Below are 26305 nucleotides of genomic sequence, written 5' to 3' on the forward strand. Positions count from 1 at the left end.
TACAGCATTCTGAGTGTTCTTTTGTCTTCAATCTTGTTGGTGGATTTCAACTTGTTGTCCGGTGGTGGTGCGTATGTCTATGCTTTGATTGTGATCATGTCTCCAGTTTGCGCTTTAGGTTGCTACTTGATTCCTTGCAGCGACATCGATCTACAAAAGTGAGTTCAAATTGAATCAATCACCTTGAAAAATTAAAGTAATTTTGACAAATATTAAATGTTTTCAAGGCAACGTTGGGCTTCGAAAATGAAAGATGTTTTCTTTTAAAACAATTTGAACCGTTTTACCTCTTTTCATTTTTGATTTAAATTCGTGCCACTTAGAGGGAAAAGTTAGGTATTGCGAGACGAAAGTGTGAAAAAGTTCCCTTCTAGGGAAAACTTAGGTAGTGAGAGCAAAAATGCAAGAAAGTTGCTTTCTTTCCTTTTTAAAAAAAAATGTTTTCCCTCTCCCTTTTTCTTTGCCTTTTACTTAACTCTTTGTTGAAGAAAACTTGGCTTTGCAAGTCAAATTGCCAGTTTGAACGCCCCTTTTATTTTACTTGATTTTGCCCCCTTGGAATTTTGGAACACAACTTGCTAAGGGGAGAATTTCGGCTTTTTTAGGGAAATTGCAAAAAGCCGACTCCCCTTTGTTTCATTTTTACTTAGTAAAAAAAAAAAGGGGTGAAACTTGGATTGGTGAGGGAGATTGTGTGAATTTGACTTTAAACGTCTCCTTGCAAATTTTCGCCCCTCCACTTTATATCTTTTCACCTATTTTGGCAACTAAGGGATAAATTCGGCCATTAGAGGTAAAATGTGAAACATCGAAATGGGCCCAAACTCGACTTTGCTAAGAAGAATGTTCAAAGACACTTAGCAAAAAAAACTTTAAATGCCTCCTTTATTCGCTTCATGGTGCCTTGGTTTAATATGTTATTGGCCCTTAGTAAGGGATATATAAAAAAATAAAGCCTGATTTTGTTTTGAATTTTAATGTGTGGGGCTTCTATCGACATTTTATTGGCTATTCCTATTAGGGATTTCTCGGTGCCTGAAGGCGAAACTATAATAAATGAATCTTATTGGGCTTGAAAATGCCGAGATTGGGGCTTTATTTCGTTTCATATTATTAGCATTGCTTCTTCAGTTTCGGGATTTTATCGGCAAAAATAGGGGGTTTTACAGGCCACGTGAATTTCATATTGTGCCTTAAAATATTTCAACCCTCGACATTACAATTTCAGGATCATTTTCGGCATTTGTAGGTGTGATGAGAGCCAGAAAGACCTACGATTTTGCCTTTGAAGCAAGAAAGCTCGAACTTATCTTATCTTCATTTCGAACTTTGTCTTGACATTTTGGGGTTCCTGTCAGGATTTTCTCGGCATTTCTTTGGCATTTGCAAGGGGATTTTCTCGGCATTGAAAGCTCAGGGCTGAAAATAAGATTTCGCCTTGTCAATTCTCGAACTTGCATTTTGCTTGAACTTGTTTGGAAGATTGAATATGACTATGGGTGTGATTTTGGGATTTTGCGTTGGGTTTCTAACTGGTGCGATTCAAACACAAGCCTCTCTCCCTCCTACATGGGCAGACCAAAAAAGGGGGTCCCCGTCAGGGATGGGGTGTGATGTGCATCGCACAACACTTCCCTTCAACAGATTGGTAGAGTTAAAGATGTCGATTTTGGATTTATTTGCATCTGCGTTTTGACTTTAAGTTGAAGTATATTTTCTCAACAAATTTTTGACATGATTTGCTTCAATTAAAGAGGCCTTACCAAATAGAATTGTTTCGTTTGCAAATAATGAATGAGTTGTTGAAATGTTTGTCCCTGGGATTGAGATACCCTTCCACGTGTCTTGATCATGAGCTAACTTGTTAGGATGATTGAGTGCTTTTGCTATTATTATGATAAAAAATGGGCATAGTGGATCACCTTGCCTTACACCTTTAGAAGATTTAAAGAAGTCAATTGGAGTCGTGTTGATGGTGTTTTTACGCACTATGCAACACAGAATAAAATACTAAGTATTCTATCCTCTCTTGAAAAAAGACTCCCAAATGCTGAGCTGCGTGATCAAGTGGGACGACTCCAAGGTTCTCGAATGTCAAGTCTTGACGTGCTCTTGGATAGACTCAGTTGTATGTGATGTGATATTGCTAGTTTCACAAGGCGGACTTATGTTGAATGCTTGAATGCTGGAATGATGCTGGAATGTGGAATTTAAAAAAAGGAAAAGAGATAAGGTTTAGAAGGCTATTCTAACTCTAAGAATGTAAGGGCAAAGGACAATCTTTGATGAAATTCAACTAAGTCTTGCTTCAACATGCAACAAACATCTCCACAAGGCTAGTGTAATCTCATAAGGATAGCTTTATGATTTTTAAATCATCACCACAAGCATAGACACCATCAAGTTGATGCCTATCAATGAAGAAGCGATAATTGAAGTTAAGCTTAAGCTGAATGATTCCAGTTGACCATGCAAGGCACTTTACCATCGGCAAGGTGCTAGTAGTATGGATGTACTAATTTCACCATTGATCATACACAAAGTCTTCCATTCATCTAAACAACATGAAAATCAAATTGAAAAGTAGAGACCATGCAAATTGTTGAATTAACATATAAAATTCACCATATCTTCAATGAAGTTAAATTTTTTTTTTTGCAACAATGTCTTGACAACAATCTTTGCCTTCTCTTCCTACTCTACTCTATTTGCTATTTGCTATCTACTATTGAGCTACTACTATTCTTTATTGACTCTTTGCTATTAACTTTACAAATGAAGAAGTGGAGCCTTATATAGTGCTCTCATTACAATTTAGTGACTCGGATCAATTTGAGATCAATGGCCAAGATCGCAAGATAGAAACCCTAATTAGGGTTTGTTGAACCCATTACAAAGTATTTAATGTTTGACCAATGATATATTTGCATTTGATGGGACACATGTCCTTCCTTGAAAATTCAACCGATAGATGATGTCTGTAGGTGCATCGAACTTTGTGTCCATATGGTAGTTATCTTCTTTGTAGGATGAGTTTAGGTACATTGAATTTGGACGCCTTCTCTTGATTAGATGTGATTGGATAAATGATGACTAGGGGCCACCTCATCTTGCTTTTTGTAACATCATCACAATTTGTGAATGTAAATGAGGCATATCTCTTGATACTCAACATTATCAAGCTCCTGATGTGATGATGACTTTGCTCAAGTTAATCTTCTAACTTTGATTAACTCTTCTGAAACTATCTCGTCTTGATCTCTTGCATTCTTGAGCTTCCATTTGGCTATACTGGCAATGATTCTTGGATTTCCGAAGGAAATTCAAGATTGTGAAAATTTCCATTCTCGAATGCTTGATGTTGATGCTATCCTTTGCCTTGATGTTGCATTTGGTGTAGAACTTGTCTTGCCTGTAGTCTTCTTGTACCTGCGAGAGATACTTAAGTTAGTTTTCTGAAATGATTTTTGCTTGCAAACAAAAATTTATCACCTAGACTAGGACTTGTAACTCTAAGAAGGATATCAAACCTTTAACATGAAATGATCAATCTTACTAATTATGAATCCTTATTAATGCTCAAAAGCTGATCAAAATACACCAAATAAACCTTTCTAAGGTGAAAATTTGATGAATAATAGGGTATACCAATACCAAAATGAGGTCTGATATGACGAAATAAATCTGTCTCAGACCTGCGAACTGATCCAAAAGGGGCTGGTAATCAATTGTTTGGACAAAATTATCCTTTTTCAAGGTCTTGATGATATCGACTTGGGAATATGTCAAGTTATAGGTACAAGATCACTAATTACTTCCAGATTCGGTGTTGATCAAGGATGATTTCGCTAGGACTCAATTCACTGTTATCCAACCATCCCAATATCGCCTCCTTCACTAGCAATTTTGCTAATCACACCCCATGCATTCACCGCATCAAAATTGCTTTGCCTCAATTTGGAAATCGCTCTCAAAAGGAATGCATTCACTTTAAATTGTTTGATCAAAATGTGTATCGCTGGAAATCAAATGAGTGCAATTCTGACTGCAAATTTGGGCGCAATCTGGGTCAAAATCATACGCCAAAGGTATTCGTTGTAGCTTGTGTAATACGAAGTTGAGCCTGTATGATATCAAATAATTGCAAAGTCGCCATCTTAGATGCCAGAATTCGCTCCATTTTGACACAAATTATTGCTAAATGATGACCAGCTGCTGATCGCTCTTGATCAAGATCAAAATCGTGACCACAAATGGATGGATTCTCTGACAAATTCTCTGTTCTTTGGAAAGAAATTCACTGTGATTCCCCTTCAATATTGGCATAGACACAGATAGATGTTCTTACTGAGGTTGAGTTGCTGATCAAAACATAGTTATTTCGCGTTGAACCGGAGATGAATTCGCTGTCAAGAAGCACGAAGTTGTCACCTTCAAATGAAATCGCTGTGTAGGCAATCAAAATGGTGACTTACTGCTGTGTCTTTATACAATCGCTTTACATCGTAAGTCGCATGGCCATGGATAATAAAGTCGATCCACATGAGAATGAATTCGCTGGCCTCCAACAAGATCGCTGATCACAGAAGCAGGAGCAACATCGATATTAAATTGATCAAATGAAATGATCAATTTTGGACTTATAGCCGTTTTAGGGAGATTGACACCTCATCATAGCTATTCTGGCGATTTTATTTAATGCGCTTCGATTTGGATGACAAATACCTTTAATTTCTTCATTGAATATTGATTGCAAATGATAAATTTGATGTTGCAAATCATGGTGCATAGGGGATTCAAACTCACCTTTCATAATCGATTCTTGAAGGCAAGGCATCCTTCATTAAATGCTTTATATTTATCATTATCAAAACTTCGAACTTTGCCCCTTTCGAATCTTAATCGCCTAGATATCATTTCATAAAGGTGAATGCTGCAATTCAATGATGTCTATGCAAGCTTTCGTGTTTTGCAACTCAAGTCATTTATTGTAATTACCTTCGCATCATTGAATGCAATACCTTTGCATTTATCGCATCCCATTCATCAAATAAAGCTACATCGCATTTATGATCCTTGTCAATTTCCACAATATCGTGGGGCATCAATTTTAAGTGTTTGCATTTGTGCGACAATTCTTAGTAAATGCACTTTCATTTATCATTTAATCCTTCATCGAACTTAGAACTTGCATTGATCATATCACAAAATTTCATCGTGCAAGCTTAGTGTCATTGATTGCATCGCATGTATTGTGGCTTTTTATTCATTGCATCCCACATCGTAAAAATTATCACCTTTCCTTCCATAACTGATCTTGACTTAATCATATTCTTGCTTTCCTTCCAACTTTCTCGCTGTGATTGACAAAGGGTGCCATTGAAAGTGGAAGGAGGGGTGCGAAAATAATGGAAGGGGGGTGCGAAAGCACTGGAAGCCTAGATCATTTTTATGCCTTAGCCAATTTTTTGATTTTTCAATTTTGCACATTTTTCAAATAAAAGCTAATAGCTACATGACTACAACTATCTTAGAAACCCAAAAACAATGGGTGTCTCCATATGAAATGAGGCGATGTGTGAACACGCCACAAGTAGTCCCATTTATTAGCATTGAGAATTTTGCACCTGATAGGCAAGAGTAAATCTGTTTACACCAATATTAGTGCAAAACCAATTTTTTTAATTCTTGCAATAAGATTTCCCAACCCACTTTGTCATATGTCTTCATCATGTCTAATTTGATACGAAGGCTGGTATTAATTGGTTTAAATCAGAGTTCCGTGACTCGCGGCGAGTCATGCGAGTCAGCAGGTTGGGTGACCCCTGCCGGGTCACGGTGACCCTGACCCGGGCTGGGACGGGTTAGGGGGCGTGACTCGCTTGACTCGCCGAGTCCGAGGGTCGTGACCCGATTGACGTCACTTAAAAAAGTGCAGTAAAAAAAACAACATTTTTTAATGATTTTTTTAAGGTTGTAATGCAGCGCTTTTGGATGTGAGCGCAAGTGGAGCATGTTTGAGCACATCCACTCGAAGAGGCAAAATAGATTGTCTGTGGAGAGGTTGAATGATCTAGTCTTTGTTCATTACAACCTTCGTCTCGGGACCAGACAAATTTTGGACGTTGACTCCTCTCCAATCACTCTAGAGGAAGTCGACCCCGAGTTCGATTGGCTCACTGAGTCCACCGATCTAGTCTTCACTGATGAAGACCTTGAGTGGGTTGACTAGGCAGACAGAGAGGCTGAGGTTGTGGCTATGGCAGAGGAGGAGGATAGAGCACGATCAGGCACAACACCTATGGCTACTCAGACTGACACATCACAGGCAGAGACTATGGCTACTCAGTCATCCAAGATCTACCTTAGACGCCTTTCTAGGAGGCAGATAGACGAGCCAGAGCCAGAGCCTGAGCCATAGACTTGTTTTTGTTTACACTTTACAGTTACATATATGTTTGGGAACATTTGAAGTCATGGATTTTATATACATTGGACAACATTTATAACTCTATATATCTATGTTTTCTAATTCCTTCAGCTACAATTTACATTTCTACGCATGTGATGGATGTATGTTTATGTATGTGATCAAATTAGCTTCTATTTGATGATGTTATAGTGTCTTCAAGCTTAATTCAATAATGGGTGTATGAAACAAGTTTTAAATCGTTAAAAATCTCTAAATTTCAAGGGTATTCTTATTTTGCCGAGTCGTTGCTGAGTCATTGCCGAGTCCGAGCCGAGTCACGAGCCGAGTCAGCCTTGCCGAGTCAGAGCCGAGTCTGAGTCTGGGAACTTTGGTTTGAATTGAGTGCAACAATTCTGTTGATGTGTTTTTTACGCACTATGCAACACAGAATAAAATACCTAAGTATTCTATCGTCTCTTGAACAAATCCTCCCAAGTGCTAAACTGTGTTATCAAATGGGATGACTCCAAGGTTTCAAATGTTAGGTCTTGACATGCTCTTGGTAGACTTAGTGTCTATGATGTGATACTACTCGAATCACAAAGGGACTTATGTTGACACTTGAATGCTGCTGGAATGTGGAAATTCACTTAACTTAAAAACAAAAGATAAAAGAGATAGGGTTTAGGGAGCTAATCTAATTTTAGAATGTAAGAGACTATGAATGACGCAGTGAAATTCAACTAGACTTTGCATGCAAGCAACAACTCCACAAAGTTTAGTGCGATATTCTAAGGAGAGCAAATTGATGTTCAAATTACTACCAACGACATAGACACCATCAATGCAATGTATATCAATGAAAAAGTAGCAATTGAAGTTAAGCTTTGGTAAATGAGTTCTGTTGACTACACATGATACTTTACGATCAATGAAATACTAGTAGTGTGAATATAAGAATTTCACCATTAATCATCCATAATAGCTTCCATCCATCTAAACAACATGAAAATAAATGAGAAGTAGAGACCAAAGTTCCCAAACTCGGACTCGGCTCTGACTCGGCAAGGCTAACTCGGTTCGTGACTTGGCTTGGACTCGGCAAAATAAGAAAACCCTTGAAATTTAGAGATTTTTAATGATTTAAAACTTGTTTCATACACCCATTATTGAATTAAGCTTAAAGACACTATAACATCATCAAATAGAAGCTAATTTGATCACATACATAAACATACATCCATCACATGCGTAGAAATGTAAATTGTAGCTGAAGGAATTAGAAAACATAGATATATAGAGTTATTAATGTTGTCCAATGTATATAAAATCCATGACTTCAAATGTTCCCAAACATATATGTAACTGTAAAGTGTAAACAAAAACAGTCTATGGCTCAGGCTCTGGCTCAACCTCGTCTATCTGCCTCCTAGAAAGGCGTCTAAGGTAGGTCTTGGATGACTGAGTAGCCATAGTCTCTGCCTGTGATGTGCCAGTCTGAGTAGCCATAGGTGCTGTGCCTGATCTTGCTCTATCCTCCTCCTTTGCCATAGCCACAGCCTCAGCCTCTCTATCTGCTTGGTCAACCCACTCAAGGTCCTCGTCAGTGAAGACTGGATCGGTGGACTTAGTGAGCCAATCGGACTCGGGGTCGACTTCCTCTAGAGTGATCGGAGAGGAGTCAGCGTCCAAAATATGTTTGGTCCTGAGACGGAGGTTGTAATGAACAAAGACTAGATCATTCAACCTCTCCACAGACAATCTATTTCGCCTCTTTGAGTGGATGTGCTTGAACATGCTCCAGTTGCGCTCACATCCAGAAGCGCTGCATGGCTGGCTCAATATGTAGATGGCAATTTTTTGAAGGTTTGTGGTTGAAGGCCCAAACATTTGCCACCATCTATTTGAGAATCAATAAAAATTAACATAATCAATAAAAATTAACACTTACTTCTTTCAAATTTGTTGAGAAGTGTTTGAAATGAGCTTCTATGGACTCCTTGATGCTCTCAATGCAAGTGTAGTGCTGCCCCAATGTGATTTGTGCAAGATTTTCACCTCTTCATCTGAGCTGGTTGCAAAACTATGGCTTCCTATTTTTCTCTCTTCCTCTTTTTTTTCTTTCTTCCACTCATAAAAGTGAATGCCAATCCCTTTTAGGGTTATAAGAAAGGGAAATGGCAAAAAAAATCATTAAAAAATGTTATATTTTTTTTGTTTTTTTGATTGCACTTTTTTAAGTGACATCGGCCGGGTCACGACCCTCGGACTTGGCGAGTTAGGGAGTGACTCGCTGACTCGGTGAGTCAGGCGAGTCACACCCCTGACCCGTCCCAACCTGGGTCAGGGTCACCGTGACTCAGCAGGGGTCACCCGGCCCGCTGACTCGCGTGACTCGTTGTGAGTCACGAAACTTTGGTAGAGACCATGCAAAATGTTGAATCAACACATGAAGTTCTCCATATCTTCAATGAAATTAACATGATTCTTGCAACAAAGTCTTGACAAGAATCTCCTTTTCTCCTACTCTACTCTAGCTGCTATCTAATTATTGACTACTAAACTATAAACCTTTACAAATGAGAAAAATGACCCTTATATGGATAGCTTTTTACAATGAGTGGCTTAGATTGATTCACAATCAATGACCGAGATTACAAGATGAAAACCCTAATTAGGGTTTGTTACACCCATTACATAGCTTTTAATGCTTGATCAATTATAGAATTACAAAAAATAGGACACATGTCCTTCCTTGGATTCCAACCAATAGATGATGAGGGTAGGTGCATCAAACTTTGTGCCCACATGTGGTAGTTATCTGCCTCATTGAATGAGTCAAATGCATTGAATCTGGATGTCCTTTACTTGGAACGATGTGATTGGCTTGAAGATGACTGGGCGCCACCTCGCTTGCTCATGTTGTAGATCATCACAAGCGTAGGCGATTTGGACATATCTCTTGATACTCAGCATTTCCAAGCCTATGATGAATGAGATGATGGTGGGAGATGTTCCCAAATTGCATCATCCTCTTTGACCTGATCACCTTCACCTATCCTTGATCTTGAATCCCTTCACTTGAAGCCTCCATCTTGGATTACTCTCTTTCTATACTGGCAATGATTCTTGGAGTTTTGGAGGAAATTCAAAATATTTGTAAAATTCCTTCCTTTAGCACCTTCAGTCATGCTTTCTCTTTCATGACATTGATCTTTACTTTGTGATGATGAGTCCTTACACTTCCTTTTGCAATTTTGATGAATCTTGGAATGTTCTTCATGTGGAGCAATCAGCTTCCTTTTCTTAGCTTGATATATTCCTTTGTAGAATCCTCTCTCTTGCATTGTTGTCTTTGTGTTTGATTCCTTGAGCATGCTTTTTCACATCAAACCTTGATGCTATTTGCAGCCAACTCCTTCATCTAATCATCTGCAACAGCAAACAAGATAGCATAAAACATGACTGATTTATACTGATTTTACCTATTTTTCAAACTCTCTAATCTGATGCATTGCATTCCTAATGACTTTACATGTCTGATTTCACTGGTTTCAGGTTTGATTGGGACTTTTCAGTCTGAGATTTCACCCTTTGTAGGTCTGATTCTCCACCTGTACCTGCCATGGATTTTAATGTGAAGTGGAAGACTTCTTCAAGCTGGTTGGGGATTTGGGCTTGAAGTGGAAGGAAGTGGAAGTGCCCTACAGGAGGTCGGGGTTTTGATGAGGCGTTGGAAATGACATCAAGTAGGTCAGGGATTTTGCCATGAAGTGGAAGTGGTCATCAAGTAGGTCGGACTTTTCACCCTCAACTGGAAGTGTTTACTGGCAGGTCGGACTTTTAGGGACCAACTGGAAGTCATCAGCACATAGTTCGGACATTTAGGCTCCTACTGGAAGTGCTGGCAAGCAGTTTGTGTTTTTTAGGTGTCACTGACAGTGACATATAGCAGGTCGGAGTTTTGAGGTGTCACTGGCAGTGACATATAGCAGGTCAGAGTTTTGACCCCTAAGTGGAAGTGATAGCAGGTGATCTGAATTTTGACCCCTAAGTGGAAGTAATAGCAGCTGATCGGAGTTTTCACCAGCAAGTGGAAGTGATACAAGAGGGTCATAGATTTGAAGGGTGAGTGGAAGTGACTCCAAAGTGTGAATATCACTCGCTCAATAAACATATCAAGGTGTTTCCACTCATTCTCAGCAAACTTACCAATCTAAAACAGCATTAATCTTCAAAACATCAAGTATTCTTCTCCCTCAGCATTCAACTCACCAAGTATAAGGACATATTCTTTCTGATCGGGCTTATGACAGCCAATTGGAAGTGCTTGTAAGCTGATCGGACTTTTGGAGGGTCACTGGAAGTGACTTGAAGAAGTTGGTCGGGGATTTAGGATGTGGTGTCACTGACAATGTCAGTGATTTTGGGTGTCACTGACAGTGTCAGGGATTTTGGGTGTCACTGATAGTGTCGAGGATTTTGACCCCTACTGGAAGTGACTTGATTTGCCCCCTTTTTGCTGCTTCTATCACTTCATCCATTCCAAGGGTTCTCCATTCATCTCATGAAAGCAACCTCATCTCTACAAGGCTTCTTCATCATTTCTAATGCCCTGACTACCCTCTTACCAAGCATTTCACTCTGTCCGATGCTTCTCCACACTTGGACTCAACCTTCCTATCCTAGAACTTGAAAGCTGCATGGTGATGATCAAATGAAATGATCATCATAAATCGTTCCATCACCAAGGCATTGAAAGCTAAACTGACCTCAATTCCAATTGAGAGAGAGACACATGACTTGATCATTTCTTGACAACCTAAGGCACTACACCTTCTCAAGTGAAAGTCTAATAGCTAAAAACACTAAAACTATTGCCAAGCTAGACTACTAAACTAAGACAACCTAGAAAGTGAAAAGTGAGGGTCCCCATTTGTAATGATGCGATGTGTGAGAATGTCACATCAAGTTCATGTGCCATCAAGGCTTCTTTTGGCGTCTCTCTACCTAAGTCAAAACCTCCTTGTTCCTCCGCTATGACCTTTGTGGTGAATGGATGGAGTCTCAAATATATTGCCTTGGTGAAAATTTTGTATATTGTGTTGCATAAAGATATCGGCCAAAAATCTGAAAAGGAATTTGGATTTTTCACTTTTGGAATTATTGCTATTTGAGTAACATCGAACTGTTTCAAAATGGTGCTTGTTTTGCTTGACTTTTCTAGTACTCGGAGAAGATCAATACAGATAAAATCCCAACACTTCTGGAAAAATATAGCTGTAAATCCTTTTAGGCCTGGGGCCTTGTTAGATGGCATAGAGAAGACCACTATTTTTATCTCCTCCATAGAGAATGTTTTAAGCAAGTGAAAGTTGCCCTCCTTGGTAATCAATGAGGGGATGACTTCTAAAAGCTCTTCCGTATTTTGGGCTACTTGTGGGTCTTGCTGCAAGGGTCTATTCAACAGATTAGAAAAGAATTTAACTGTCCCAAATTGAATATCTTGTTCTTTATGGAGATTGCCCCCAAATATACTATCCTTTATTGAAAAAATTGTGTTCATTTGCTTCCTGATTTGAGTTGATGAATGGAAACATTTAGTGTTACGATCTCCTTTTAGCCATAGCTCCCTTGACTTTTGTCTTCAATAAATCTCTTCCTGGGCAAGTACTTCTTCCAATTCTCCTTGATGACTTTTTTGTTGCTCATATGTGACAACATCCGAACCATGGGAAATGATGTAATTGTTGATGTCAAACATTGTAGTTGGTACAAGTTCTTTTTGTTCAAAATTATTTTTAAAAGATTGAGTATTCCAATTTCTGATTTTGCCTTTTATATTGGAGTTTTTTGCAAAATTGGAACATTCTAGAGCCTTGGATAAATGGTGCATTGGCCTACCAATCTTTGAGAAGAGGTAAGAATTGTGCATTTCTGAACCACATGGTTTCAAATTTGAAAGGTCTTCTATTTTGTGCAATCTGCTTTGTTGCTAAAGGTAAGGAAACTGCATAATGGTTTGATCTTGTATAAGGCAAAATTTTTGAAGAATGATGAAGGTCACCCAACAACCAATTTGATTTGATCAAGAATCTTTCAGCAATTTGAAGGAAATCCTTGCGTCTATGAGTCGAAGTAAACCTCCCATTTCCTAGGGCCATGCCAACTAAAGCATTTGCATGGATGAATGTTGAAAAGTCTTCGATAGTTTTTGGAGGAGGTAGAATACCTCTCTCTTTTTCATACATAGAAGTTATTGCATTAAAATTTCCTGCTAAAATCACTTTTTCATCTACAAGCTGATCAATTATATCAGAGAATGTATTCCATAGGAGCTTTTTGTCTACCATAGATGAAGGGCCATACACATTTATTAACCAAAAAGAAAGATTGAAATGTGTTGCTTTAGTCAATATCTAGTTCTTTTGATATGAAATTACCTCTATCACTACTAATTTTGGATTCCCTAGTATATATGGCAAGCCCCCTTGAAGCTCCTTGAGCTGTTGAATAGCTATACTTTCATTTACCCCAATTCTTAAGAATTGACAAATTTATGTCATCTAATAGTTTGGTCTCTTGCAATAAAGCAATGTTTGCCCCACAAACATCTAATTGATGCTTGATTAGGGTTCCATTAATGCCTCTAACATTCCATGAAAAGACCCTCATTATTTTCGAGGAGAGTGACATGCTATATTATTATTATTACATATATAATAATAACAATTCGTTAATATTAATATATTATAATTATATCATATATTATTAATATTTATATACATAATAATAATATGTATAGCTATATAATTATAGTTATAAGATTTTTTAATAATATAATATAATTAATATAGCTAATATAACTTCTATATGAAAAATATAAGATGTCACTCTAATATAAAATTCCTTGCTAAAATCACTTTTTCATCTACAAGTTGATCAATTAATAATATAAGATTTTTTATTAATTAATATAATAATATAATAGCTATATAATTATAGTTATAAGATTTTTTAATAATATAATATAATATAATAATATACTCTGTTACCCGAAAACACGTTTCTGGCTTCAAGGCACCTGTTTCGGAAACTGTCCCGGTTTTGGGACTTGGGGACGGTCGGAAATTATTATTATTTTAAGAACAATTAATTTAAAAAAATAAATTTGGATACTTGATTGTTAAAGTAATTTTTTTTTTAAAAAAAAAAATCGCTTATATAATTCATAATATTTATTATTTATTAATAATTATTAATTTTAATAATTATTAATACATAATAAATATTATAATAATTTTATAATTTCAAAATTACAAATTAATAAATTATAATTTATAATCTATAGTCTGTAGAAAAGTTAATAAGTTTATTAACTTTATTATTATCACCGGCGATATCATATAATATCATATCGATATCATATGGGACAGTCACGCATAAGTAAAAAAAAAACAAACCACCAATGGCACAATTAGCTAAGGCGTCACCATTTGGCATATGACGAACAGGTGAAAATAGGCTCTCGACCACAGATGGATGTGTTGTATTCATGCATAACTGTACAAAGAGATAATAGTTTTCTTATTTACAAATAGGAAATGGATAAAAAATGACAAATCCTGTATTTATTTCTATTGGTGAATAAAAAAAGAACAAATAAAGTTCACCATTATTCACATTTTTTTATTAAGAAGTAAAGTTTTATTTTGAATGCAGATACATTTGGAAAGACAATCCTAACCTAAGGTAATATTTAATGATTTATCTTCTCAATGTTATTATGTTGCTACTTGCTATTATTAAGTTTCATCATATATATATAGCTAGCCGTCCCTTGCCGTAATAAAAAAACAAAAAACGTTCCTCTTGACTATAATATAATAATTAAGAATTATGATATATTAACATAATAATACAGAATTATAATATATTAACATAATAATATATAATATATAATATATTATAATTATACTATATTATTTTATTATATAAGTTTAATACCATAATAATATAATATAATTATTAAAATATTATATATAGTATATTATATATATTGTATATATAGACCTGAAATAGCGTATATGTATGTCTGGGGTTGTATAGCGGGATATAGACCTGAAACAGGGTTTATGTATGTATGGGGCTGTATAGCGGGATATAGCAGTTGTCTATGGTCGATCAGTAGCTTCTGTCATGAATGATATGCTCCATACAGGGCAATTTTGAATCTCTGTACTTTTTTGCAATTAATGAATATAATCTCTTCGCTTAGCAGTTTATGGATCAAGAAAAAATAAAAATTATATATAATATTTAATAATATAATTATAGTTATAAGATTTTTTTAAATAAAAAAATGAAAAACGTTTGTCCTTGTACATCCAAGCCGTGGTGCCCAAGATTGCTTCTTTTTCATAGAGCCTTTTGCCATTTCTGGGTCTGATTCACTAGACGGATGGGATTTTTTTTTTAAACAACCAAAGTAAAAAAAAAGAAAAAACCCTAACAAAAATTGCAGATAACTCTACTAAAAACTGTGCAAAAAGAATCCACATGTAGAAATCCTAATATTTTGCACGATTAAACTTAAAAAAGGGGCAAAAATCAGAGGAAACTGGTAAAAATAGACAGTCAACAAAATCAAAGGGAAAAAATCACATTTTTAACAGGGAAAAATCAGGAATTTCATAGATGCAATTTTTCCTGATTTATGCTTCTTTGTAATGACTACTCATTGAAGTCATCTTGAGATGACTTAAAATTTGACGTGGTTCAAATCCCACAAAACTAAAAAATTCGAGATAAAATGAGATTTATACATGATTGGGTTGCACTTGTGTTAATTCCACATTGGTTAGAATTACAAAATAAGGGTGACTTACCCCATGTCTCCATGTAGCTTCTGAAGTGCAACTTCTGCTTAAATTTAAGTAGCTAGAGTGTTCCCTTGCAAATTTTTAATTTCGTGAAAATGATAAATTGGAAATTTTCTCTATTTTAGTGGAGCAGCTATTGCTTAAGAATTGAAAATAAGCTTTGAAAAGAAGGGGGGGCTGGAAATAAGCAGCAATTGCATATTGAAAAACTGGACATTTGGCTCCACAATTTTTTTTCTCTTTATTTGCCTCCAATGTTTTATCCACATTTTACCTGAAAAATTATTATTAATAATATCATTTAAAAATTCAATTTAAGGTGACTGCTTAAAAAATAAGCAACAAAATTAAATATTCATGGGGCCATGAGTTCCACAAATTGCTGCTTTAAAAGTTGAGCAGTGGCTGCTAGCCAAAATGATCTATGCAGCTGCACAGGGACCCGCCCTTATAAGGCATTACATGCTAGAAAGAGCTTTGCCTATGGGGAAAGAGGCTAGAGGGTAAAAAGCGCCTAAAGCAGTCAACATCATAGTTACCATTTTAAAAAATTTGAATCGTTCATTAGGCCAAACAAGTTTGGAAATCCAGAATTTTCAAAAAAATTCAGTAAACTTCCTATAGGATTTGAAAAGTCTGGATGGAATTAGACAAATTGAGCCAGGTTTGAACCAGATCTGGCTGGATTTGATAACAGTGGTGAACATTCACCATTTCTTTCCCTGCTAATAAATGTTTAGAGGTGCTTGTATGTGAAGTTGGCTTCCTTTCACAACATACATGAGGAAATAAAATGTCATTTGCGTAATTGATTACTCGTGAAGATGAAAAATTAAGGTTCTAATTAAAAGGACTGTGAAATCCTGCAATACTTAACAAAATATACAATGCTTTTCTAGATATGCTTCTCACCTCAAATAATAATCTATAATAGGGGAAGATGAACATAAATATTTTTTATCTAGTCTTTTGGCTTGTAATTTATTTGGACTATTTAGAATAAGTTAAGTTTGTTCTGACGAATTTTCTAGTTCTATCTGAAGGGTTGATTGCATGCAATTGTCGATATTGCTATTGGTATGTTCCAATTGCAAAAAAGACTTTTTGGGCCTATTATATTTTAAGATTGGGTTTCTGTTGTGTTCTTATGATTTTATTGTATTTCAGTACACTTTTACAGCAATATAGCTATCTCAATTCATGATTTGGATGAATGCTTTTTTTTATTGCAGTTGGAAGGTGAGGGGTACAAGCTCATGCCTCCTTTATCGACTGAAACCCCTTCCTTGATTCTCTTTATTGATAGGGCTTCACCTTCAGCAGATTTGAGGAGAAGAAGTAAAGATGCTCTACAAGCACTCCGGCAAGTATCATTTCATTATACACAGTCATCTCAGTCTGCGAAGAGTACTAGGCAAGATAAAGGCACAGGAAAGAGTCACTTAAGTTTACAGGACAAAAAGAAAATACTCTTCCCTTCCTCCAACCATTTGCAAATGCAATTTCATCAGTCCCCTGAACTGCTGAAATCATTGAGCTTGGATAAAAACAATGTATTTCAGGTAAAAGCTACTGGTGGTGAGCTTCAGATTGTTAACTTCAAGGCAGATGACAATTTGTTTGGGGACTCTGCTCAGAAAATTCTGGATTATCTGCTTCAGCAGAAGTCAGGCGTACAGTTGAAACAGGATAGATTGGCTCTTCTAGCAAAGAAAGCTGGGTTTCAGCTTTTGTCAAGTGATTATGTTCTTGATCTGAATCAACTGTCTCAGATACCAGAAACTTTGTCATCCTTGATAGAAAAGACAAGTGGGATACCAGAAGAAGATTTCAAGAATTCAGGTAGAATAGAAAATAAGGAGGCAGAGGAACTGCCCAAAGGATTAGGAGATGAATTGGATAATATTCAGACACATATTGTTGGTGACCAAATGGGTGATACTATTGCAGATGTGGAACAAGTAAGTGGGATTGATCTTGAGAATACAAATCATGATTGCAAGCCCTCTGCAAATGTGAATTATGACCATGCAACAATAAAAGGCTGTTCTGCTACAACAGGGCATGATGAATATAAGAGTGAACCCTCAGCAGTTGAAGCTTTTGATGATAATAAAGGTGAAGGGGGAATGCCAGAAAGAATTGACTTAGAGGAACGCATTTTTTATCTAAAGGAAAGTACAAATAAAGATTCTGCAGATGAAGAATATGCAGAGAAGGTAGATGTTGATAATAAAAAAGATACATGTCCAGAGATAGGAAATGGAGAACAAAACCTGGAATGCACATCAGCATACAAAGATGAGCATGTGCTTTTTGAACGAAATGGTGAGGAATCAGAAACTTTGGGTGATGCACAGGATGAAAATTATGGTGATCATATTTCATTTTTCTTTGCAGAAGGTGGTGATCAACTTAGGGAAATTTTAAGTTCAGATGTGAGCAGTCCATCAGTGGTATTAATTGACCCTGTGGATAAAACTCATTACGTTTTACCTAAAGAAGTATCTGTGTCTTACTCCTCCCTGTTGGATTTTATAAAGGCATTTAAAATTGGGACTCTTGGAGAATACAAGCGCAGTGAACCTTTTCCACCAAGTCCAAGGGAGCCTCCAAGGCCACCATTTGTGAATAGGGATTTTCATGAGGTTGATTCTACTCCTCGAGTTACAGTTGGCACTTTTTCCAAGTTGATTCCTGGTTTTGAAGGCTGTAATGAAACTGTTGAAATATCTTGTGCCAGCAGTCACCATCCTGGAGATGCTTGGGAGAAGGATGTGTTAGTGCTTTTTAGTAATGATTGGTGTGGGTTTTGTAAGAGATCACAGTTGATTGTTCGTGAAGTACACCGCTTCTTTAAGCGCTGTTCAAATTTTATGCACGCTGAAGGTGAAATTGCACCAAATGTGAGTGCTCAAGATATGCCTTCTTTCTCAACACAAATGAACAGAGGTGAATTTTCTTTTATTCTTTTTCATTGGATATTTCAACTGTGCTGCACAGATAAATCTTTTATATCACTCTGCAAGATGCCTTTTGCCTAGACATTAGTTCAACTTATGTATAGAAATGATAAAATTTAAGTTCACATTATTTTGATAATTTGTGTGGAGAAAATTGATGGAAGAAATATGGAAATAACGAAGGAAAGAAATATTGTTGCCACAGTGACAAATTGAAATAGGTCACTGGGACTCAAATTCATATTCATATTACAACTGCAAAGGCAGTGCAAGAGCTATTTTTTGTAAAAAATCTAATAAAACAAAAATGTTGCAGTCCAGAAAAACTAAGGAAGGATGGAGAAATCTCAATGCATGAAAATACATAAAAAGGAGAAATGGAGAAGGAAATTATTTTGTAGTCCTTCCAACATGAAAAGCATTTTTGCATCACAATAACTAGAAGGCCACAAGGCACGTCTTGGATAGTGTGACGTTTGGAGGATTTGCCAAACGGATAATTATCTTCTGTACAATCCTAGGATGCATAATAGTATGCTGTGCTAAAATGACATCTCTCCTATCTCCAAGATTCCTAGTACTAGTAAAGAAGCTGGTAGTCTGTCAACAGTTCTTGTGCAGAGTATGGAGGTGACTCATCCTTTTTTGGTATTTCACCTTTGCTGGGATTGAAATTAGTTCCAACCTCTATTTAGTTACTACTTCAAAATTGTTTTTGCTCCTAGTTATTTCTGCTGGTTGCATTTTGAGTCCCATTGACTAATTTTGGTCATCTGCTGACATTAATATAATTCCTTTCTTTCTTGTTTGTTAAGTTAAGATTGAAAAAAAAAAGCAATCAACCATATTACCTCTTTGGAACTCTGATGCAATTTATGCCTGCTAGTGACAGCCTCCCTGAGAAATAGAGTGAGACATTTCCAATCAGGATAGACAACAAATGTTCAGAGGTTATCTGTTGTATCTCCAAATATGCAGTGGAAATTTTCATGGATCTCATGATAAGTTTAATTATGAACCTAACATGATAAGTTTAATTATGAACCTAACATGAAACTTTCCTTAGTTTTTGTCTTTTGAAGGGAACAAAGCTTGCTAATACGATCTTCTCATGGGTTGGGTGGTCAGTCTCAACAGAGATCTGAATTTCAGATTGGAAGTTGGAATTCCCTAATGCTATCAACTTCATGTTTTGGAAATTCTATTAATTTGCAAGTACAGTTTGATTGTATTACAATTTAACTAACATGAATGATTCATAACAATTCATCCTAGAAGTGTAGCATGTAGCAAGCTGTCACACAGAGAGAGACAACTAGCTTAGTGCACTGTCCAATCTCTCATTCTCTGTCCAAGACCAACATACTTTACTCTCTAATCAACCCCCTTCTAATGCACATAGCTAAGTGGTTCAGTTTTGCCACCAGTATGCCGAGATAGATATCCAGACTACTTTAAGTTCATTAATGACTTGATCAATGCTTCTGATGCTGAAGTCCTCCTTTGAAACTGTACTGGTGAACATTCCTTGATGCTTTGCATACATTTTTCATGTACATTTAGGTTTGTGGTTTTGTAGTTGCTCATCTTACATCCAGAGTAGAATAAGCAGCATTTTAAGGATTTTAATTATCTTGAAGTTTTGAATGAGAAATCGGATGGAATATTATTATTTCGGAGTAAGTCTTGTCTGGTTTGAAGCTTGTTTATGTCTCAGCAGGTGATTTAAACTCATGTATGGGATTTTTTTTAATGTTCAAACATAGGCCTGTTTCATTTATTGCACCTATCCTATTAAATAGATGATTGTGAACCAATACTTTCAAATTTACATGCTCTTAGAGGGAACTTAAGTCATGCCATCGTTCACTTGGATGTACCTTTTTGTAAAATTTAGTTGATTCAAATATCATATTTAAGGTATCTTTCAGTGTATGAGTTCTGTATGGTACGCTTAGGATTTGTAGATACTTCAATTTTAAGATAACTGATATTAAATTATATCCTTTTCCAAAAACAAATAAGGGTAAACCATAAAAGTATGTTTTGTCATAACTTTTAGTTTTTGTTACAGAGAATCTGGTGGTTGATTTTCTCAAGGATGAACCAACTAAGGGCGATGTTTTGAAGGATGAATCAACCAAGGTCTTTCCTTCTATATTTCAGATTGACTGTACTCTAAATGACTGCAGATCAATCTTGAAATCTTTGAATCAGGTATGGTGTCAAAGATTGAGAACCATGTTCTTCTTGAAGCTCCCAAAGAATTTTTTTTAGTTGAGCTTTCGTCCAGATAATATCATCCTTAAACCTTGTGCATCTTAAATATTTCAATTTTCTTCTTGTCATGTATACATAAACACTTGCTGTCTTTTCATATAGAAGCCACAGCTAAGATATGATGACTGGTCTGACTGAATGTTAGCTTACCATTCCAAATTGATTATCGGAAAAAATCCACTTATTTGTATCTTTGCAACACTCTTCTCTAGGATTGTCTAATTTATCATTCTTTTAGTATAATACCAGCACAAAATATTAAATCTTCTTGCTTTTATCATTTTACCCATGTAGAAGGAGCTGTATCCAACATTACTATTGTTTCCAGCTGGAAGAAGGGATAAACCCATTGCCTATGAAGGGGACATCTCAGTAAACAAAATAATTGAATTCTTGGCTGCTCATGGAAGCGTTTCTGGTCATCTTTACAGTGTAAGAGGTATTTTAAATTTCCTTCTATGCTGTCTAAAGATTGTTATTTTATGAACATTGTTGTTTTTGTTTATTTACAAGTTTGGTCTCTTGAATCTTTTTATTGATGTAAAGATTTCATAGGCTTCACCATTTGCAAACAATTGCAGCAATTCATCCTGCTATCAGTTGTTAGGGGTTGGTAGGTAAGTCAATTGCAACTAGACAAAGTGGGCAACGTTTTACCTTGTGATTTATAGAGTACTAGTAGTCTAACAGAAATAAACAAAATAGACTGAGAAAAACAACATTAAATATAAGTTTGAACAATGTTATAGAGTACTAGTAGTATAACAGAAATAAACAAAATAGACTGAGAAAAACAACATTAAATATAAGTTTGAACAATGTTCCTTGCCCTTGGAATGACAAGGAGCTTGTATTTGCCTAGATACTTGTGAGTTTATTGCCCTTGCTTTTCCTACACAAGAATCCTTTCCTCTAAAAAATAGACCCCTTCAACAATTTACACATATTAGTATGTCTACAAGGGAAAATTATAAATTTGCATGCCAATAATATCTACCTGTCTAGGTGTTGTGACCTTTTCACATATTGCCCCATTGCAAATGGGGACCTCGTCTTTCCTGCTTTCCGCTCTTGTTAGTTTAGGATTTCTGGCAGTCAGGCGGCAATTTTGAGATTTTATGCGCAAGTCTCATTTTTGATATGATCATGTTCAGAGGTCTTCAATGTGCAAGCAATGTTATTTTTTTTTAAAGTTTTGGATTCAATAGGATTGAAGTGTTGAAAAGATTTTGAAATGTCAAAGTGATCCTAAGTTTTTCTAAGTTTTTGAGGTTGCAGCTTGCTTTAAAATGTGAGCGTAATGTGTTTAAAATGTTGCAAATTGCTGTGATTTTTGTGCTAGAGCGTTAAAAGCCCCCCTTTAGGAGTCGTTTTTCCACTCCTAGGAGGTGGAATAAGTAAAAAATGCACAAAGTCCCAATGGATTTCTGTTTTCTGCCCCTCAAATCTTGACCAAATGATGAAAGTCTCGATGGACTATGAATTTCCACTCCACCTTGAGCAAGAAAGAGTTGATTTAATGATGAAAATGGACATAGTCCCGATGAGGTGCGTTTTTTCACTCCTTGACTTAGTTTACAAGTAATTTTGTGGAAAGTTCCGATGAATCAGGAATCTCCACTCAAGGCAAATGAAGTGTCCTGATGGAGGTTGTTTTTCCACCAGGCCTACAAGAATAACATGCATGAAGAAAGTGAGTCCTGATGACCCACATTTTTCCACTTAGGGGTAAATGACCAAGTTTTAGTGCAAATTGAGTGTCCTGATGAGGTTCGATTTTCCATTGGAGGGGGAAATGATTGAAATGAAGTGAAACTAAGATGAATGAAGGTGGCCCGATGGAGGTCAATTCTCCACCTGGGACAAAATGTGAAGTGATGACAAAGTTAATATGTCCTGATGGGGTTTGATTTCCCTCTGGAAGGTATTGTGACTGGTTTTGATGAGATTTTAATGGGAAATTGAGTCCCGATGAAGGGTGAATCTGCACTTGAGGGTAATTTGCATTGTTTTGATCAAAGTGAATATGTCCAGATAGGGGTTGATCTTCCACTCAAGCTATAATTATCAAAGTGGGACAAATTTAATTGAAAATAATGTGTCCCAATGAGCCACGATTTTCCCCAAGGGGCTGGAAATCAGATTTAAGTGAAATTTTGAAGGTAGTGAACACGATTTTGATGGCAAATCAGTCCCAATTGATATCGATTTTCCACCATTGGCATTTAGTGGATAATCAAGGTGAAAATAAAGCTAAGTGTTCACATCCCAATGCATATTGATTTTCCTACATAGCAGGTAGGTGCAAATTTTTATCCCACATTGGCTGTGGTGACTTTTCAAGGTAAAAGAGTGAATAAAAGACACAGTCCAGCAACTTTTTTATTATTATTAAGTGGCTGATGTGACGCTTCGAGGGCTCAAGGAGGAAAGATTAAGGCGCAATCATTGGAGAGGTGCGATTTTGTGCCTAAGGCACCAAGATCGCCATTGTTGGAGAGGATTGCAACATCATTGGAGACGCCATTGCTGGTCCAAAATGCCATTACCAGATCTGAAACATGTTATTTTCAGCTACCTTCTAGAGACAAAACGCTGTTTGCAGTCATTGTCTATGCCCAAAACGTGGTGACGTTGAGCTGATTGAGTGAAATTGCTTCATGCATAGGTGTGGGGCCATGATTATGATGGTTCCCAGCCATTGAAGTTCAGTTTGCAGAGGTGGTTCAGATCTTGTACTCAGAAAATCAGACCTGAGACACATTTTTTGACATCAAATTCCTCCATTTTCTGAGTATAGAGAGGTGTATTCAGACTTAAGTGATCAAAGTCAGACTTGTTCTAAATCTGAAATTCAGGTTTTTGAGAGGCAAAATGCCTTATTTTGATTGAAATTCCCACATTTTCTGAATTTGCTTTACATATCGTTCAATTTCTGATTTTAATGAGCTCATAAATTTGAAAATTATTAGAAAATTAGAATTGAACCTGGATCCGGCTAGGTGCTAGGCAAACCGAACATGGATCCGGCTTGGTGCTAGGCGAATCCGGCAACATAGCTTTGCAACAAATGCTCTTTTTGAATTTCCAGAAGTGGATTCATTCATTTGTGTTTGCCTACATTTTTTTTGCAATTAGTATGTGCTGATTTTATTAAATGTCAGAGTCTAACTTTTAGCCTATAGGGTTTGAGGACTCCACAAATGACTGAAAGGAGGGTGTCAAGTTATTAATAACTAAAGCCACTGTATCATTCTCATCCACCTCTTTGTTTACAACAGTGAGTTGCTCCCATAATTCCTTCATTTTAAGGAGTTGCTTTGATTGAGACCTACCCTCATTGAGTTTGGTGGAAAACAAGCAATTCTTCAAGTATCCCTTCGTCTTTCTGAAGTTTGGTATTTATTTTTCAAACTACTTGTTGTGACCTTTTCACACATCGCCCCATTGCTAACGGGGACCCCCTCTTTTGCTGCTTTTTGCGTTGTTAGGTTAGGGTTTTGGCTGCTTGGTAGGCAATTTTGTGTTTCCCGTGCCCGAGTCTCGGAGTTTTGATCATGCCTAGTGCCGTTTAGGGTTTTTGAGGTTATAGGATCAAGTTGCAAACGTTGGAATTTTAATGATCCTAATTTTGCCTAAGTTTTGACCTTTTTGAGTGTTAACGTGTTTTAAATATGCACATCAGTGATTTTAAAGTGCCAAGGTATTTTCAAACCTTTTGGAGTTGTTTTCTTGCTCCTAGTGAATTATTCAAGTTGATTTAACACTTTATCCCGACAAATTTCCTTGTGTTTCGCTCAAATTTTTTGGAAAATTTGCCTAAGTCCAGTTGAGTTTTATCAAGTTTTAGAGTTTTCTAGCGATTTTGAGTGGTTAAAATGTCAAATTCCTAAGGGAAATTCATGTTCTAAGGGTTAAAAGGTCAAAATTCCATGCTAGAGGTGCATTTCCCCTCATATTCCTGACTACCCATGCTTTTCCCCCACTTAAAATCCACACTACACATGGATTTCCTTTGGAATCCATACCTGCCTCATTTTTCCACCATTGTGAATCCATACTAGGATCGATTTTCCACCAGGATGATTAAATTTTGTCTAAGTGTTGGTAATTTTCCTGACTACCTTTGAATTTCCCGTGGGGAGTGTGGATGAAGTTGCGGATGACTTAAGTGAGGATGACTATCAATTTTCCACCAGGACTTTTGTGACGAGATTTCATGAATTTTAATGTGGATAGTGAGTCCAGACTTTAGGCGAATTTCCACAAGTGATGATTTTGATAATTTGAGTCCGGATAACTGTCCAGACGGGTCAATTTTCCCCTAGAGGCAAATTTGTGCAAGTTTGATGAAATTTTGTCGGGATTTTTATCCCAACATGGGGTGAATTTCCCCCAAGAGCATTTTAATGATTTTTTATGAGTTTTTATTGGGATTTTTATCCCAACATGGGGCGATTTTCCTCCAAGGGTTAATTTTGATCTAAATTTTGGAATATTTTAAATAAATTGACCCCAAATTTAATTGTTTTTACAAGTGTTGACGATTATTTAAAAATTAAAAACAATTATTTAATGACCTGCAATGTTTTAAAAAATTAAAAAAATATTATTTCTTAGGCAAGTTGATTTTCCCACAAGTGTAAAAGAGCAAAAGTTTTATCCCACATTGCTTGTGTGGTGAAAACTCAAGGTGAAAACATGTTTAAAGAGAGGTGACTAGCATTAAAATATCATTATATTTGTTGAGTGTGATCGCTAAGTTGTTGATTTGGGTGATTTTCTCCAACTGGGTGATTTTGGTGAAGTGTCTACTTGACACATTTGGAGCTGAAAGTTAGTTTTGTTGTTCATTTTCTGCCTATTCCCAGCTGGGCGATATTTCTTGGCAGCCATTGGAGCAAGTTTTTTAGAGTAATTTTCAGATTTGGGAGGTGGCGCCATGGCTGAAATTGGGCGGCGATTTTATTTGGGAGGCTGATTCCTCCATATCTTGATGAATTTTGGTGATATTTTTGAGTGTTAAGGGGCTGCCATTATTTTCAGACCTTGCTGGGTGCCATTGTTGGGAGTGATTTGACCTCCATTGTTGGCTGGGAACACATTTTCAGAATTATCCTTCATTGCCCAGCTCATCCACACTAAGATGATTTTGGTTAAGGGCTGTTTGGAGGAGTTTTTAGTGCATTTTCAAGGGCTGCCATTGTTGTTACAGTCTGAAACTCCATAGTTGCAGGTTGTCTTCAGACTGATTTTCATTTCCAGCCACTTGCCAACTTGGAAAATTTTACTTGGACATCATTTCTTATGAGTTTTGGGGGCGCATATGGTGGAGCTTCCATTGCTGATCTAAGTTTGAAACTTCACTTTCAGATTTGTCTTCAGACTTGGATACTTTTTACCAACCTTTTGTTTGTGTCCAGATTTGACAAACTTCACTTTGGGAAGGTGAAATTCATCAAATATAGGTGTTTCCTATGACTGCGACAAGTTTAAATGACTGATTTATTGAAGTTGCAGGTTGACTTCAGACATTGGGCAGCCATTGTTGGACCTTGGAAGGGTGTCTTCAGACTTTAAGAACTAAAAATCAGACTTTTCCACACCCTTTTCCAAGCATTTTCAGAATTGTGGTATACTTCCGGGAACCATTTTTGACATTTTTTTGAGTATACCAGGTTGTCTTCAGACTAAAACTTCATTTCCAGCCACATAGTTGTGCCCAGATGTGACCATTTCTGAGTTTTGAAGGTCAAAATAATTCAAAT

General features: G+C 36.5%; 1 protein-coding gene across 1 annotated transcript in view; it reads left to right on the forward strand.

The window, feature by feature from the left end:
* Positions 1–26305, forward strand: part of LOC131068661 (uncharacterized) — a 97577-nt gene that overhangs the window by 49441 nt on the left and 21831 nt on the right. Inside the window, exons 4-6 of the mRNA XM_058003897.2 lie at positions 16527–18246; positions 20332–20474; positions 20832–20976. Coding sequence (XP_057859880.2) covers positions 16527–18246; positions 20332–20474; positions 20832–20976 — 2008 coding nt within the window. The remainder of the gene's footprint in view (positions 1–16526; positions 18247–20331; positions 20475–20831; positions 20977–26305) is intronic.

This window comes from Cryptomeria japonica, chromosome 6, assembly GCF_030272615.1.
Source record: "Cryptomeria japonica chromosome 6, Sugi_1.0, whole genome shotgun sequence".
NCBI lineage: Eukaryota > Viridiplantae > Streptophyta > Pinopsida > Cupressales > Cupressaceae > Cryptomeria > Cryptomeria japonica.